This window comes from Sorex araneus, chromosome 5 (genome assembly GCF_027595985.1).
Source record: "Sorex araneus isolate mSorAra2 chromosome 5, mSorAra2.pri, whole genome shotgun sequence".
Taxonomy (NCBI): Eukaryota; Metazoa; Chordata; class Mammalia; order Eulipotyphla; family Soricidae; genus Sorex; species Sorex araneus.
Window position 1 is genome coordinate 89,288,286 of NC_073306.1, and position 16,229 is coordinate 89,304,514.

At 46.6% G+C, this 16,229-nt stretch overlaps 1 protein-coding gene across 2 annotated transcripts in view; it reads left to right on the plus strand.

Annotated features, from left to right (window-relative positions):
* KCNA2 (potassium voltage-gated channel subfamily A member 2) overlaps nt 1-13,820 on the plus strand; it is a 40,267-nt gene extending 26,447 nt beyond the window's left edge. The window contains exon 4 of one of the 2 annotated variants that reach the window (XM_055139805.1): nt 2,721-2,846. In XM_055139805.1, coding sequence (XP_054995780.1) covers nt 2,721-2,831 — 111 coding nt within the window. In that variant the 3' untranslated portion in view covers nt 2,832-2,846. Of the gene's footprint in view, nt 1-2,720; nt 2,847-12,663 lie in introns of those variants that run through there. The other variant, XM_055139806.1, reaches the window with a different exon arrangement.
* The last annotated feature ends 2,409 nt before the right edge of the window (nt 13,821-16,229 follow it).

Genomic DNA, 16,229 nt, shown 5'->3' on the forward strand with positions numbered 1-16,229 from the left:
CAATTTCTAGTTTTTGAAGGACTGTCCATGTTGTTTTCCAGAAAGGCTGGGCCAGTCGACATTCCTACCAACATGAAAGATCGTCCCTTTTTCCCCACATCCACGCCAGAAGCTGCTCTTTCTTCTCCTGGAAAATGAAGATCTTAGCCAGGGTCTTAGCCCTGGGCCCCAGGCAGTGGTCCAAAGGGGTCTTTGAGAAGTGGGGTGGCTGTGGTTTTCAGGAGGTGGAGGCTGATGCCTCAAGGGACCTCCAACTGTAGGCCCTTCTTGGGACCCTTCTTGGCTTTTCTCCTCCTAGACAAATCTTTGCTTTCTTAACATTGTATTCTTATGACATACTTTATGCACTGGGATGGATGGTAAGATACACGTTGAAGGGGCTGGAGCAATAGCACAGCAGATAGGGTGTTTGCTTTGCACGCTGCCGACCCAGGTTCGATTCCCAGCATCCCATATGGTCCCCTGAGCACCGCCAGGGGTAATTCCTGAGTGCAGAGCCAGGAGTAACCCCTGTGCATCTTCAGGTATGACCAAAAAAAATCCAAAAAAAAAAAAGATACACTTTGAAGAGGTGTGAATTTTGACCTCTGAATCATAGGGGGCACTGAGAAGATGATTCATAGGGGGGAACCCCGGCACCTCTCTTGTGTGAGACTGACCTGCACTCTTGGCACCAGATAGTCTCCCCGGCACTGCTGGGTCTGAGTAGTTAGCATCAGGTCTGTGTCAGCTCCAGTACTCCTGGTCCAGCACTGCTGGGAGGTCCCAAAATAAGAACAATAATTTTAAAAGTAATTTTTTAAAATATGTCAACCGATATTATCTCAATTAAAATAAAAGTACTACTGGAGGATTATCTTAAAGACTATATCCCCACACCTCCCCTCTTCCCCCTCACACCAAATTAAATAAGCTTCACTCATCACAAAATAAGATATGTCACTGGGAGTCAGACAGACCTAGGTTCAACTTTATGTGAGTGAGCTGTATGGTTCTGGGCAAGTTACCTGTATCATTTATCAAACTCTACTGTGAAGAATCACTCGACACACAGGGGACTTGGAGGCAGCTAGCTTGCCTCTTAGGTATACAGAGCTCACCTTGGCACCATGCTAAGTGCTCCTCCCCCACACCTGAAGATGGGTGGGGCACATCCTTACACAGTTAACTCATGAGTTCCCAGTGATTCCCTCTACTGAGAATGCACCAACTCCAGCCCAAGGCCTGCATGGTGACCTTCTGGGCTTGTGTTCCCCACTTTTCACAAGTGTCTTATGAATAGAGAGATAGTGCAGGGGTTTAGGCACTTGCCTTGCATGCAGCAGGCCCCGATTTAATCCCCAGCGCCCCATATGGTTCCCAAGCACTGCCAGGAGTGATCCCTGAACACAGAGCTAGGAGTAAGCCCAGAGCATGTCAGGTATAGCCCAAACCCACCATTAAAAAAAATCAGTGTCTGTAGCCTTCTCTTTGGTTGGCTGGTGCATATTTTGGGGATACATGCCTCCCTGGCCAGGACATAGCAATAATGTATAACATAGCATAGCAAAATTCACACCGTTCTTCCCTGCCTCACCACACAGCACTTGGATACGTTTCCCTTATGTGCTCAGTTGTATCTGCTAGTGAGGGCCAGGCAGGAAGCATTACTGCCTCTACAAATAAGGAAACTGAGGCTGAGACATCAAGGAGCCTGCCAAGGTCAGGTCAGCCTATAACTGGATGAGCTGCTGCTCGAAGGACTGCTCTTCCAAACACTTTCCTACCCAGATGTACTGCGGCCATCCCAGGAGGCGACAATGAACCAGAGGGTTCTCACAGAGACCCCATCGACTCTATCTTGCATGGACAATAGGCAGCACGTAGCAGAGCCAGGACAGAAACTAGCACCTGGATTCCTTGCTCAGTGCCTGAGCGGTCTTTGGGGCTGGGTGGTCTTTGGGGTCTCCTGCAAAAGGGATGCATGCTGCAATCTCACTCCCCACAGGATGGTCCGAACCCAAATCACGAAGTGTGGGGAGACTCACAGGAACCTGGGAGTGGGGCAGGGGGGACCAAGCTGGGCGGCAGGTGGCTGGGGGCTATGATCCTCACAGCTCACCTCTTGGGAAAGATGTCATTGTTCCTCACCCTGAGACAAAGAGCGTGAAGCTCAGGAACAAGTGACTTGCTTAAGGCCACACAGCTGAGCAGAGCTGATGAGGGGACCCCAAGGGCTGGCACCAGCTTCCCTGCTGTTACCGTCTGTTACCCAGCCCCCTCTCAGCAAGCCTTCCCTAGACAGCATCGAGGCGGCTCCGGCTGCTCTGGTGTCTGCACTTCGTTTATTTACTTCCTAGCACTTACTGCAATCTGCACTTCCTGCTTCGTGCCTCTCCAGTTTGTTTTCTGATTCTCCCACTAGTAGGGAAGTTCTCCAAGGACCTAGACCAGGGCTGCCTCATACCCCGTGGCATCACCAGACAAAGGCTGGTCCATAACAGGTGGCCACCACAGAGCCCCACATGAGCGGAATGAATATTCGAATGGGGACACTCACTCAGCACTGGCCCACAAGAGCATGGCCAATGTTGCCATGAGTCTAGCTAGGTTTTGGCAGGCGAGGGTGAAACTGGCAGGCCCAGTGTGGGAGAAGCAGCCAGACCTGGCTTCTAAACTCAGCATTTACTTGTAGTGTGACTTCGGGCATGCTAAAATTCTTTTTCTTGGTGCTTCAACAGCAACCGTCATCACACTTATTTTCAAGGCCTGCAGTGAGAGTTAAAGAAGACAAAAGAGCATGTGGACCCAGAATTTGGAGATTTGGAGACTGGCACCCAACCCCCACCTGAGCAGAGCTACTGCCCCCATCCACCCCCCACCCCACCCTCCACTAATGACAGGCCTTGGGACTCCAAGCTGGGAGAGGGCCAGGACCCCACTTACATTAAAAAGTGACTACTGCCGGCAGCCTCAGGGCCTGGTACTGGCACCCCCACCCCGCCCTACCATTGGCATGCAGCAGCCAATTTCAAACTATGTAAATATGCCAAGCTGCCGCCTCAGCAAGGGAACAGCTATACTTAGTGCAATTTGCATGTATTTTAAGCTGACTTGTTCTAGGCAAAGAAGCCGATTCATGAATTTAATAACATTCATAGGTTTCCAGAATGTCAGCACTGGAGAGACGTCAGAGACCATCTCGCCCAGCCCCCCAATTTTCAGAGGAGGATGCCGAGGGGAGTGGTATGTCCAAGGTCATGTCACTGGGGTGGATGGAGCAGAGCTGGCACAGCCCCTCGGCGTCTGGTTCCAAGTCTTTTTTAGGGCCAGCTGGATCTCTCTCAGCCCTGCCCGTGCTCCTCTGAGCAAGCAGGAATCTGCAGTTTTCAGCCCACATGCTGCCTGGACCACCTTAGCTAAAGGGGAGCAGTCCGGCTTCTGAGGCTGCCCCCTGGAGGGCAGCGGTGAGGGTTTGGGGTGAGCTGAGAAGGGTCTGGGTGCACAGAACAGCTCATGCAGTGAGTACCCAGCCCATGAGCTCTCTTCCTACCAGGGCACCAAGGGAGCCATAGAATGATATCTAGTAAGCATTCCCACTCCCCTTAACAGCCCATTACGATGATGCATTAGGTCATCCTGGGATTTACCTAGAGCATATTTTTAACTCCAGCCGACAGCTAACGCATCTGCCTGCCTGGCGAGCCTTCTCCCTTCTGGTAACTGCACGCTCCTCTGCTTTATGGGAATGCCCCGTACCCCCGCCCCGCCCCACACAGTGCTGTGTATTCCAATGGGTCTGTCAACCAAAGGGTCCTCAGACCTTGCCACAGAGCTGGTCACACGATCCAGATTCAAACTGGTCAGTGGTTGGGGAGTGATTGTGTGACCAGGATAGTCCTTTTGAGAAAATGTGGATGCTCACTTAGGGAGAGGATGTTTCCTTGAGTCAAGCTACAGGGATGCTGCAGGCCCAGCACTGATAATACCAGCTTTGTCCTCACAAGGAGAAAGCCTGGCCAAGGAAGAAGTCAATACACTGAAAAAGCAGCCCCATATGAGGAGACTGTGTGCTAAACCAGAGCTGGAATGCCTGTATCAGCCATGTCTGAAGCCTGACCAGCCTCCTTGGACACCCTTATCTTCTCAAGCTCATTTGGGTTGAATTTCTCCACCTGCATTAGAAATGCTCCTAATTCAGTCACTATCATCTTCTTAAGTGAAAGTGCTATGAGGTAACTCCTGCCATGTAAAATTGTGTTTCTTTAGGGAGATTGGTGGTATTTCTAAATGGAACTTCTGAAACACTGTGAGGATCATTATAATGTCTTTTGATTTGGAGTCAGGTACTCTTACATTAATTCACTGAGTTGTCCTGACAATTATCATCATCATCATTGCCGTCATCCTCATTGTCATCATCATCATCATCATCATCATCATCATCATCATCATAATCCCTGCTCTTAGGAGATTAGGAAAATAAAGCTCATGTGCTCAGACAACTTCACCAGGGTCATCCAATAACGAAATGCTGGAGGTATAATCAAATCTAAGCTTACTGACTCCAAAATCACTAATAAAAGTGTTTCAAATGGGAGGAGGAATAAAGCATTTGCCTTTAGCACTCAGCTGAGCCTGTTTCTATCCACATATGTCCCCCAAGCCCCACTAGCAGTAATCCCTAAGCACAGAGCCAGGAGTAAGTCCTGAGCATGTTTTCTATGGCCCAAACAAACAAACAAACAAACAAGTGTCTTGTGCGGCCAGGGAGACTGCTCAGGGGTTGTGGGTACACACATAAACCTGAATTAATCACTATTTCATGACTCCCAAGCACCACAAGGTGTAGCTCTGGAGGCTCCCAGCACTGGCAGGTGTGGCTCTGGTGGTCTCAAGCCCCACAGTGCTCAAGCAACACCAAATCCTCAAGCCTAGCATTGATCTGTCTGGCCCAGTTGGCTGTGTGTTGCCAGGAGTAGCCTCCAGAACTCCCAGAGCACTGCTTGGGAGGCCCAAAATAATAATAAGAGAGTTCCATACTGACACCGATGGCAGGACTGTTTCCAGCTATTGAATGAATGCTTTGTGCCAGATGCATGGCTAAGCAATTCACCGCCTCCCAACAACCTTGAAACTTTCCAGCTGAAGAAACTGAGGCTCAGATTTCTTGCCTACCTAGTAAGTGGGGAACAGGAGTTGGCATTTCTAGTTCCAGGATCCCAGACAGTGGGTGAGTGAAGCTGTGCTCCACGGTTCAGACTCTGTGAAGTGATGGACCCACCGATGAACAGATGATTATCTCCCATTTGGATGCTTGCCTCTCTGGGCAGGAAGCAGACTGGCGTAGTGCTCCTGGGATGTCAGCCTGCCCTGAGCTCAGAGCCTGGGCTAACCAGGCTTCCTGTATACTTTGTATGCCCACATCCCCCTGCTTCTGGCTGCAGAGCCACTTTTATTGACCATAAGGACTTCACAAAGGAGGGTGGGACCCCTACCTGGGGCCACAAAGACACTGGAAGCCCCAGGTAGGGGTTCTCAGTCAACTCAGTGCTCCATCTCTCACTCCTTGCCTGTCTGGGAACCCTACATGGAGCCATTTGGGGCTGCTGTTCCCTGGGGGTGCTGGGCAGCGGCTCCCTCTGTTTATTTACAGAATGAGAACAGTGCCCGCCTGGAACACTGGCTCGCTGCCTACCTTCCAGGAATAGCTCGTGACCTCGGCCAAAGAGTCCCCGTATTTGGCAGAGGCAAGCCAACCTTTACACAGAGCCTCAGAATGGTCCAGAATGTTGTCTTTTGCCAGGGCCACTGCTCCCAGACCCTGAACCTCACTCTCCAAGGACAGGTGCCTCTGGCTCCCTCCAGGTCCCCCAGGTACTCCTATGAGGACAGTCAGCAAGGTACAGGAATGGCCTCTCTGACTCCACCCCACCTCGGAGCCCCCTGAGAAGACGTAGGAACTAGGCTGATGGGGGCCCACTCATCTAGATGGTTGGGAGGGTCCAGTCAGAAAATGACAAGCTGCCCTTGGTAGGATGGCCCAGGACAGCAGCACAGGTGTTTCCAGCTGGCCCATGTCCACAGAAATCCTCAGTGGCCATCGTGGTCCTTTGGCCAAGTTCTTAGCCTCCACTTCCTTGGTACAGGAGAAGCAAGAACTCTGTTTCCAAAAACTGTTCACAGAGTCTCACAGACCCACTCCCGCCACCTGGCCTCGTGGGAGCCCGCCTTTGACCTGCGTCCTGTACTCCCACCTCTGTCTAGTGATTCTGAGCCTCTAGTCAACAGAGACAGCTTGTGGCATAGACAGATACCAGCTTCAGTGTCCAGCCCGAGCCTGGAATCCAGCCCTACCACTTACAGGCAGTATGGCCTGTGCAGATACTCAGCTGGCTCTCAACTTTGGTTCTCCTGGCTCTCAGGCTAGTGAGATAGGACGGGCTAGGGTGCATGCTTGCATGTGCCCCTGGGCTCCCTGGGCACAGCTGGGCATGAAACTGGAGGCCCCGAGCACTGAAGCAGGGCCTGGAACCTCAGGGCTCAAAGAGCAGCTTGTCCTCATCCAGAAGCAAGCCAAAAATTGCTGGGAGCAAGCCCCAGACTCCCTGAACACCTTCTGGGGAAATGCTGACCCAATCTAGATAACGATTGTAAAATTAAAGAAATTTCTTCAAGCCAGGTGACTCTGTACACTGTAGCACTGTCATCCCATTGTTCATCGATTTGCTCTAGCAGGCACCAGTAATGTCTCCATTGTGAGACTTGTTCTTAGTGTTTTTGGCATATCAAATATGCCACGGGTAGCTCTCCAGGCTCTGCGGGCGGGATACTCTCAGTAGCTTGCTGGGCTCTCTGAGAGGGATGGAGGAATCAAACTCTCTGAGAGGGATGGAGGGTCGGCCGCATTCAAGGCAAATACCCTACCTGCTGTGCTATCGCTCCAGTCCTCCCAGTGACTGTAAGGATTGGAAAGTAGGCCTATAAAGTACCTGGCCAAGGATAACTTGATTTGGGCTGTTATTTTTTTCAACAAGAACTCTCTCAGAGTCTAGGTCTTCCTCTGCACCCCAACTTCGGCCCACTTTCTCAGAAGACCTTGTCATTGGGGTTCTTCTCAATCCCCTCCCAAGCCCTCTTTTCTGAGGTCTGCTGAAGGTGGTCCCAGTTCCAGCTGCAGCACTGTTAGTCCCCTCTCCTCTCAGGATGCTCAACTCATAAGCTTGCTTTCTTCTCTCACTCTATTTACCTCAGACCCCTAGAAAAAAGCCGAGTCCCCAGAAAATTCCACTGGCCACTCTCACCAGAGGAAAAATGATTTCAAACTGTATCCTAGGGATCAGAGAGAGGACAGCAGGTAGGGAACTTGCTTTGCATGCAACCACCCCAGGTTTGTTCCCTGGCAATTCACACAGTCCCCAGAGCACTACCAGGAGTAAGTCCTGAATACAGAGTTAGGAGTAACCCCTGAACATCTCCTGTACAGATAAAAAAAAAACATTAAAAAGTATCCTAGCCCCAAAGTTCTTATAAAACTTCTTGATGAAACTGGGAAGAAAATATCATGATGTTTGTGAACATGAATTGGGCATAAAGAATTCTTAGGGATGGCACCAAATGTATCATCTATTCTTTTAATGGTGAATTCAACTTTATCAAGATCAAACCATTTATGCTATGTGGTCTCTCACCAAGTCATAAAAAAAGAATAAAAAGCAAACAAACAAAACATATGAGGCCAGAGAGATAATACAGTATTTAGGGCACATGTCTTGCATGCAGCTGACTCCAGTTCAATTCCCACCACATGGTCCCCTGAGGATTGTCCAGTGCAGCCTTGGAGGGCTCCAAGCACTGCCAAGCATTGCTCTGGAGCCCCCAAGACTGTGGGCCTCCCCGGGTCATCCCTGGCACCTCAAGGAACAAGAAGCACCATGTCCCAGGGCCCTAGCACTGAACCTCTAGCCTGATTGGCCAAGAATCACCAGGAGGGCCCTCCAGGCCTCCTGATCACCATTTGGGAGGTCCAAACAAATAAATACATAATTGATCAATAAAGCACAAAGAGACAAACCACAGACTAGAAGAAAAATGTGCAAATTACATATTTGGCAAAAGACATGTTCAGTGTGTTTGCAAAACTCTCAAAACTTAACATTATGAAAATATGAAAGACCTCTTCCCAACATGGGCAAGTATTTGATAATTTTACCAAACATTATATGGATGGAAAACAAGCACATAAAATTGTGCTCATTAGTCAGGAGAGAAATGCAAGCTTCAAGCACATGTGTGGTTTTCCTGGCTGGGTGCCCCCACCCCCACACCTACAGTTGCCACAAAGCCTCCTGACTTACAGCAAGTGTTACTGAGGTGGGGAGTCACTGGATACCCCTTCATTGCTGGCTTCAAGCTGCTGCAGTAGATTCTTATAAAGTCAAACCTATGCTTGACATATACCCTACCAAGCTGCTGGGAGATATTTACCCAAGAGAAAGGAAAAGCCTACGTTCACACAAAAACCACTGGGTGAGTGATTATAGTAGCTTTAGTCATAATCACTAAAAATGGGGGATAACTCAAATGTCCTTCGACCAGTTAATGTATAAACAAACTCCTGCAGTCAAACAAGCAAGTATTGCTCAGCAATGAATTACAACAAACTGTATAAACAGACAATGACAACGAATGAATCTCAATGCATTTTGCTAAGTGAAAGAAACCAGTTCCCATAGGATAAAGAGCATATGCTTCCTTTTGTAGGACTTTTCCTGGAACAGTCTAACTATGGGATTAGAGACCAGGTCAGAGATTTCAAGGGATTACAATTTGGGGAAGGAATTGATGCCTCCAGAGAATTCCACATCTTGATGGAGGGAAGTAGCTATACAACTCTCTGTATTGGCTCCAATACATAGAACTATGTACCACAGCTGAGACTTAAGCCTGAAAGCTTTGTAACTTTCCATATGGTGATTCATTAAAAAAAAAGTTTAAAAAAGAACTATGTACCACAAAGAGTTAATTGAGCTGTCTGTAATCTTAAAAAAAAAACTAAATCCAATAAACACTTATATTAAAAAGAAATAATAGTAATGAAAGAAAACATTAGTTTGAGAGTTCATGAAAAGAAATGAAAGATAGAAATAAAAATATCACAACCATGAAAGACACATGAAAGGAATCTTAAAAATAGGGCCGGGATGTGACTCAGTGGTAGAGCACATGACCTGCATATGGAGGACCTGGACTCCATCCTTAGCACTGAAAAAAATAGAATAAAAAATAGAATGGGTTACAAGGAGAGAGAGTGGGAGGAGAGAGTACGTGAACCCTAGCCCAAACCCTGGCACTAAATGACTCCCAAGAATGTGGTTCATCATAGAATATGGTTCCAGAGACCCCGGGACACCCAAAATTCAAACATCTCTGCATCCTAGTGTCCTTACATTCAATTGACTCCCCATTGGCTGAAAATAACCTAGAATACCCGTAGGTCCTTGAGAACAGCTTGGGAGCCCCTCAAAATAGAACACATATAACTAAAACTCTGCCAACAACATAGTAGGCCGAATAGAAGAAATTAAAACACAACAGAAAAAAGACAAAAACCATTATGTGAAGCTCAAAAATAGCAGTGACAAAAACAATCCAATGTGAACAACACTGGTCTCTGTGGTGAAGAAACAGAATATCGTAAGAGAAAACTTTCCTTAAAAATTTGAATACCAAAAAGGGTACGCAGTGTTTTAGAAATAAAAATCTATATGGAACAATATAGAGAAAAATCTATATGGAAACATTCCACTGAGATTACCGAACTTCAAGGATAAAGAGTGAATCATAGCAATATGAGAAAGGAAAAGTTTGTATGTAATGTGAAAAAGATTAATTTGTTATTTGGAATTAGTCAATACATATCTAGCACCCATATTACCCCAGGCACTGTCTTAGGTGAAGTTTTAAAAATTCCTGATCTCACAATGCTTACATTCTTGCAAGAGTAATCAGTAAGGCACCTGCAAAGCCAGCTGAAAGTATGAGTTATGAAGACTGTTGAGCAGGGTAGGGCATAGGGAGTGTTAGCGACTCTTATTTTGTACAAGTGGTCAAAAAGTCATTTCTGATAAGGATAACTCTGAACACTGATCTGAAAAGAATGAAGATGCCAAAGGAATATCTGAGGGGAGAGCATTCCAAAAAGCAAAATAAACAAGTCCGAAGACTTGGGGTGAAAATGACAATTTAGGGAAAGCTGTGGCCAGCAAATCACTAAACCATGGCCAGATTTAGTGACAGATGGAACTGAAGTCAAGTGGTCACCGGACAGAACCTTGTAAGGTCCTTTCGCATGGAGAACTCCCACACCACACCGTCCCTTCCTGGTCCCATGGCCCTTTGTATTCATTCCAGACCAACCTGGTCCTGGTGATTCTGCTCAGGTTTTGCAATGCTAGGGATTACCTAGGCTCCGCAGAGGTGCAATAGGAGGGCCTCCAGGGTCCCAGGGTGCTCAGAGCACCTTATGGTGGTAGTGATCAAACCAGGGTCATGGTCCTACCAGGCTTGCACTTTAACCCCTGTCCTCTCTCCAGCCCTCTTGTAGGATAGAGTCTAAATGTGATAGAGACCTTCAGAGAACTGAGAGTCACTGTGAGGTGTTTTTTTTTTTTTTTAAGCCTGGGTTTGCCTTCCAGTACTGAAAAAAAAAAAAAAGACCATAATACGCAAGACACCTGGCTGGTGTGAGAATTTTTTGGCAGGTAGGATAGGAGAGGGGATAGGAGAGGAGAGGGGCAGGGGAGGCAAGGAGAGGGAAGGACAGGATGGGGTTGATCCAAAACATTGGTAGAGGGTGTGTGTGTTGGGAAAAGTGGGGTGAGCAGTGATGGCAAAATGTATTCAGAGCTAATTTGAGGTTATACATGCATTCTCTACAAACATGAGACCAAGAGTTTGATAATAGCACCATTTGGGAACCCCAGCATCACACCGCAGTGTGGGATATCTGCACATGCAACCCAGTGTATGCACACCCCTCAGCTAACGAATGTGACCTCCGTGGAATCAGATGCAAGTTCCACAACCAAGTGAGTGCAACCTCCAATCACCGTAGCAACATAAGAAAAGGGGTGAGGGGTGACACATATATCAAAATTGGGAGGTAATGACAACCACGCAAGAGAGAAATATGTGCAGTTACAAAAGAAAGAAATCCAAGGCAGAAATGTGAAGAGGTCAGAATCTGGCTATATTTGGAAACTGGTGTCACACTTTTTTCCCCCTTTAGAAGAACTGAAATGTAGATACTGCAGAAGAAAGGATGATTCCAAGGGCTTGGTCTGGTCAAGTGAGGACACAGTCGTGCTGTTCAATGCGCTGGCAAACACTAGGCAAGGAGGGGTTAGTGGGTAGTTGAACTGTGGCCATGTAGGCTGTGTGGGCCTACTTAACATCTATCAGGAAATGCCTCCTTCTTGTCCTTTGCAAGAAAAGACTAGGAGACGACACTAGCCACTTTCTGAGAGTACAAACAGCAGAGCTTCAAGTATCAAATAAGCAGCCATATATCAGCAAGTTTGCAAAATAAGGATACCCCCTTAGAAAAAAATCTGGCTGTCATTTAGCCAGATTCAAAGAGAGAAGAGAGTTATAAACCTACAACTAGCACTGAAAATACCACGGCAGCTCAGGAGCTGCAGGATAAGCAAGTAGAAACTTAAATTGGGGGTTTAAAGTGAACATGAGTACTCTGAACAGTAACAAATTAAAATTTTTAATAAATGTCTAGTGTTATAGGGGAAAAGAAGTAATTTTCCCATTTTTCATGACAAAGTCCCTATATCACATCTAAAAATTGGAATTTCTCTAAAGCCTTTCTCAATACTCATAATACTTATCATCTTGAGAGCTCTTTTAGTAACTAGTATTTCTTGTGGTTTTAAAAACAAAAAACATTTACCTGGTTCTCAGAAATTCTGTGTCAATTCCTTGAGAATAATTGTCGCATTGAACATTTCAGAGGCTGAAGAGATGGTACAGCAGGTAGGGTATTTGCTTTGCACGTGGCCAACCCAGGTTTGATCTGATATCCCATATGGTCTCCTGAGCTCTCCAGGAGTTATCTCTGAGTGCAGAAAAACAAGCCCTGAATAACACTGCCTGGTTCCATCTTGATAAATTTCTCTCATGTATCTCTACCTACCCATTCATCTGCTTCTCTCTATGTAGATATGTACAGAGATGTGGCCAAAATGATAACACCAATTGTTAATGATGATTCTTTTAGGGTAATATGGATTGAATCACTTTATTCTCAAGTCTTTTCTTTTACTACCAACTTTACATACAAATACAAAAGATGATGAGTTTTAAAGCATAGTGGCACATAGCTGGCTAGTAAAGGACAACATCTGAAGGCTCTAGGAGCAGGTGAGTTGGGTCATCCATAACCATTGTCTAATTCTAGCCCCCCTGCATGTCTGCACCAACCCCTTGTGAGTAGTCACTACATAAAGTCTTGGGAACACACGTTTCTCCCCACTAGGAATAGGTATCCAGTAGCATTCAAGTTTCAGTCAGGGACTAAGTGTCTAGAAAATGAGTGCATGTGCACATGTGCATCTGTGTGTGTACATGCACGGGTGAGAGTGTGTGTGTTTTCTGTTTGTAATTTCACCCTAGATAATTTCCAGTTCTCAAGAGAGGTGAAAGCAGGAATTTCAGAGGAACGGCCAAAAGAACCCTCTTTGCACTTTTAAAAACAGTAAGCAGCTCCCTGTAGAAATCAAGTAGGATCTCTAAACAACACTGCCAACTTGCAAGATTCCTCTGTGACAGGGGCAGAGAATTAGTAGTTCAAATGTCAGAAAGACACTCAGCAGAGCCTCTCACTAAGCACTGGGGACCGCTTAGAAAGTCTCCAAGGAGGACAGTCTATGGGTTGGGGCTGTCCGTCAACCTAGCTGCAGCAACATTTGAATGGGGCAATAGACAGAGGTTGGTCCAGGATGAGATGGCACAAACCTGGAGGGACATTGGAGTTCCTCTGATCCAACTGAGGAACCCCGGTTCCCAGAAGTTTGGGCTTTTAGTTGCTTTCTTTCCCTATGAGTGGATCATGTGATATTATTCCCCAGTCATTCCCCACAATCCCCAGCTGCTCCAGGCTCAACAGCCTGGGTAGAAGATGTTGATTCCTAGGTGCTTTTCTCACCAAGCCACTCCCTCCTCAAATCTCAGATGAAGATAGTCATTTGGCCAAAAAGGCCTCCATTCCCAACACTCTTCTGTACCGTCTGAACCAGCACTGTTCTTGCCAATGTATCCTGTCCTCAGCAATTTCCTTTGTCTCTGCGAGTGAACCCCACACTCCTGCATCTGTCCCGTCCCCACACCGCCTACGATGACTGAGGAATGAATGTGGATGGATGGACGGGCGAGTGAGAGGAGCAGGCCCTTCTAGTGGATCCAGGTGAGTGGACACAGTGCAGCAGGCCCTCCCACTGGAGTATCCAGGCCTCAGGACAAGCAACTCAAGTTGTGAGCACAGATCCTGTAGATCCACATTCTCCTGGGGAGTGGGAACCTCAGCACAGTTCCAAACCCCTCAAGTATAAGACTAGTGCGTGCCTCTGAGCCAAGCTAAAGTTCATCGATGGAGGTTGCTTATTCGTGAAGCAAGTGGCTGGATAAATGGCCCCAACCAGGACCGACTTCATGGACATATGGGGCAGTCACTGTGGACTCACTCGGTAGGACCCTGTACCATCTTTGGAATTCTTCACTTTTGAACAAGCTGCCCCACATTTTTATTTAGCCGTGAGCCCTGCAAATGATGTACCTGGTCCTATTCATCTGTGACTAGAAGAGAACTCCTTTGGATTTTACTGTAAAGTTAAGCCATTTGATGAATAGTAAAAACTATGCCAACTTTCATCTAATCTCTGTCAGTTCATTGAACAAATATAGGCCTATGTTTTTGGTTGCCATCAGAAAATACACACTACTTAGACCTCTTCCCATTTATTATTTTGCATGTACATACTTGTCTGTGCCTTGACATAGTTCCCATATTTGTCATTTTTAATAGCTTTATCATATTCTAGAATGTAAATATACCATGAGTTTTAAGCCAAATTCTGATGGCTGGGCATTTGGGTTGCTTCCCGTTTTTATAAATAGCATTTCTAAGAGCAACTGAGTACAAATTACTTTCCTTTTTCCCCTTTAGTCTTATATTTCACTGGCATATATTCTCAGAAGTGGAACTATCAGGTCAAAGGGTAGGAATAATTTTAAACTTCTTAAACATCACTACACTTGTCTCATAAAAAAAAAAAACTAGACCAATTTATGGAGTCATGTAACTGTAACAGTAATATAACTTAATATAACTGTGCAAGTAACATGTAACTTCTTCCGAAGCATATAAGTAGTTTTATTTGTTTAATAAGTGTATAATGATAGCTTTTGTTTCTTTACCTAAGTATGTGTTTGGTTTGGGAACACACCCAGCTATACTCAGGGCTTACTCCTGGCTCTGAACTCGAGGATCATATCTGGCAGTGCTCAGGGGACTGTTGGTAGGGGTCAAACACAGAGTCTGCTGCATGCAATGCAAACACCTTAACCCATGTACTATCGTTTCAGCCTGTAACATAAAATCTTAAAATTAAAAATCGCCTACAGTAAGGAAGTATGTCTAGAAGCATAGCGACATTATTTTCAAAGTGATCAGTGAAAGCCGCTTTGTGGCTGGAGCACAGGCTGTGTATGTGGGAGCCCCAGATCTCATCCACAGGAACGACCCTGGAGCGTGTGACCAGTAGTAGCCTCTGAGCAGTACTGACTGCATCCACAAAACAAAACACAAGAAGACAAAAAACAGCTTTTTTTTTAAGTTTGTCTTTGAGGGACGATTATTTACAATACTGTTCCTAATAGGATTTCACCCACATAGTGTTCCAACTCCACAGCGTCCATTGGCGCATCCGCTTCCTTCCACTCCAGTCCACTGCCTGAGGCAGTCGGCCCCTCCTCCTGCTTTGTGCTCTGCTAGGAGACCTCAAGCACCAATGTCCAGGGTGTGGAGGCCTCTTGCTGAGACCCACGCTCTCCTGGCTGACTCAACAACCTGAGCCCTGGCAACACCGTTCCTAGACACACGCCATTGTGAGTACTGCTTTTATCTGTGACTTGGGGTGACCACCACCGAGTGCTACCCCAGCTGGGAAAGAGGAGTCAAAAAAATAATGTAGGGGGTACTCTTGGGCAGCAGTCATGTAGCACCCAGCATTACTTTTTGAGAACAAAAGCTGGCTGAGCACAGCTAGGGATCCGCCCTAGTGTCCCTCTGCCCCAAGACCCATGGTACTGGGAGCAGAAGGCAGGATGCTGAATTCCCACTACACACCTCTTCTGGGGGACAAGTTGCCCCTCAGAAGTAGGTATGCACAATTGCTTCCCAAATATTTTCTGTACACAGGCCCTGTCCTAAGTATTTGACCTAGCAGGGCTGGAGAGATAGTACAGGAGTGAGGAGTTTCCCTTGCACTCAGCCAAGCCTGGTTCAATTCCTGATACCAGGTAGGATTCCCTGAGCACCATCAGGAATGATCCCTGAGGATTATTGAACCAGAAGGAAGGAAGCTCAGAGCACTACTGGGTGTGGCCCCAGAGCTGTAAATAAATAAATAAATAAAATTTAAAATTCCCAGTGTTTCACCCAATGGCCCCATTTAATCATGCTATAATGAAGTAGATTACTTTTAGTAAGTCACAGGAAACCTGTTATGGGGTCAAGGTATAAGCCCAGGTTGTCCAGTAAGTCCTGAATCCACAACCTATTCTAGAAGCTACATGAGCTCTATAGCAGCATTTCCCAGAGCCCCTCAGGATATCCTATGCCACTCAGGATATTTCAAAGGATCGTGTGTGAAAATCATGTCAATGGGAAGTCACATTATGAGAGTAGGGGCCAAGTCCTAGGAGGAGAGGAGTGAAGGAAGGAGAAAAGGTTGGAAGGAGGCCATGTGGGGAAAAGGCTAAGAAATGGTGACCTCAAGGAAGGCAGAACCCAGACAGAATCTGCAGATAAAGAGATGAATGGGACAGGCCTGGAGCTCGCTATGTCAGCACCAGCCTTGCAAACACAAGACCCTGGGTTCAATCCTCAGCATGTGATCCACATGACACTGCCATTTGGGAATCCTAGTGTCCAGCAAACACTGCCCTCTCCAACATAACGC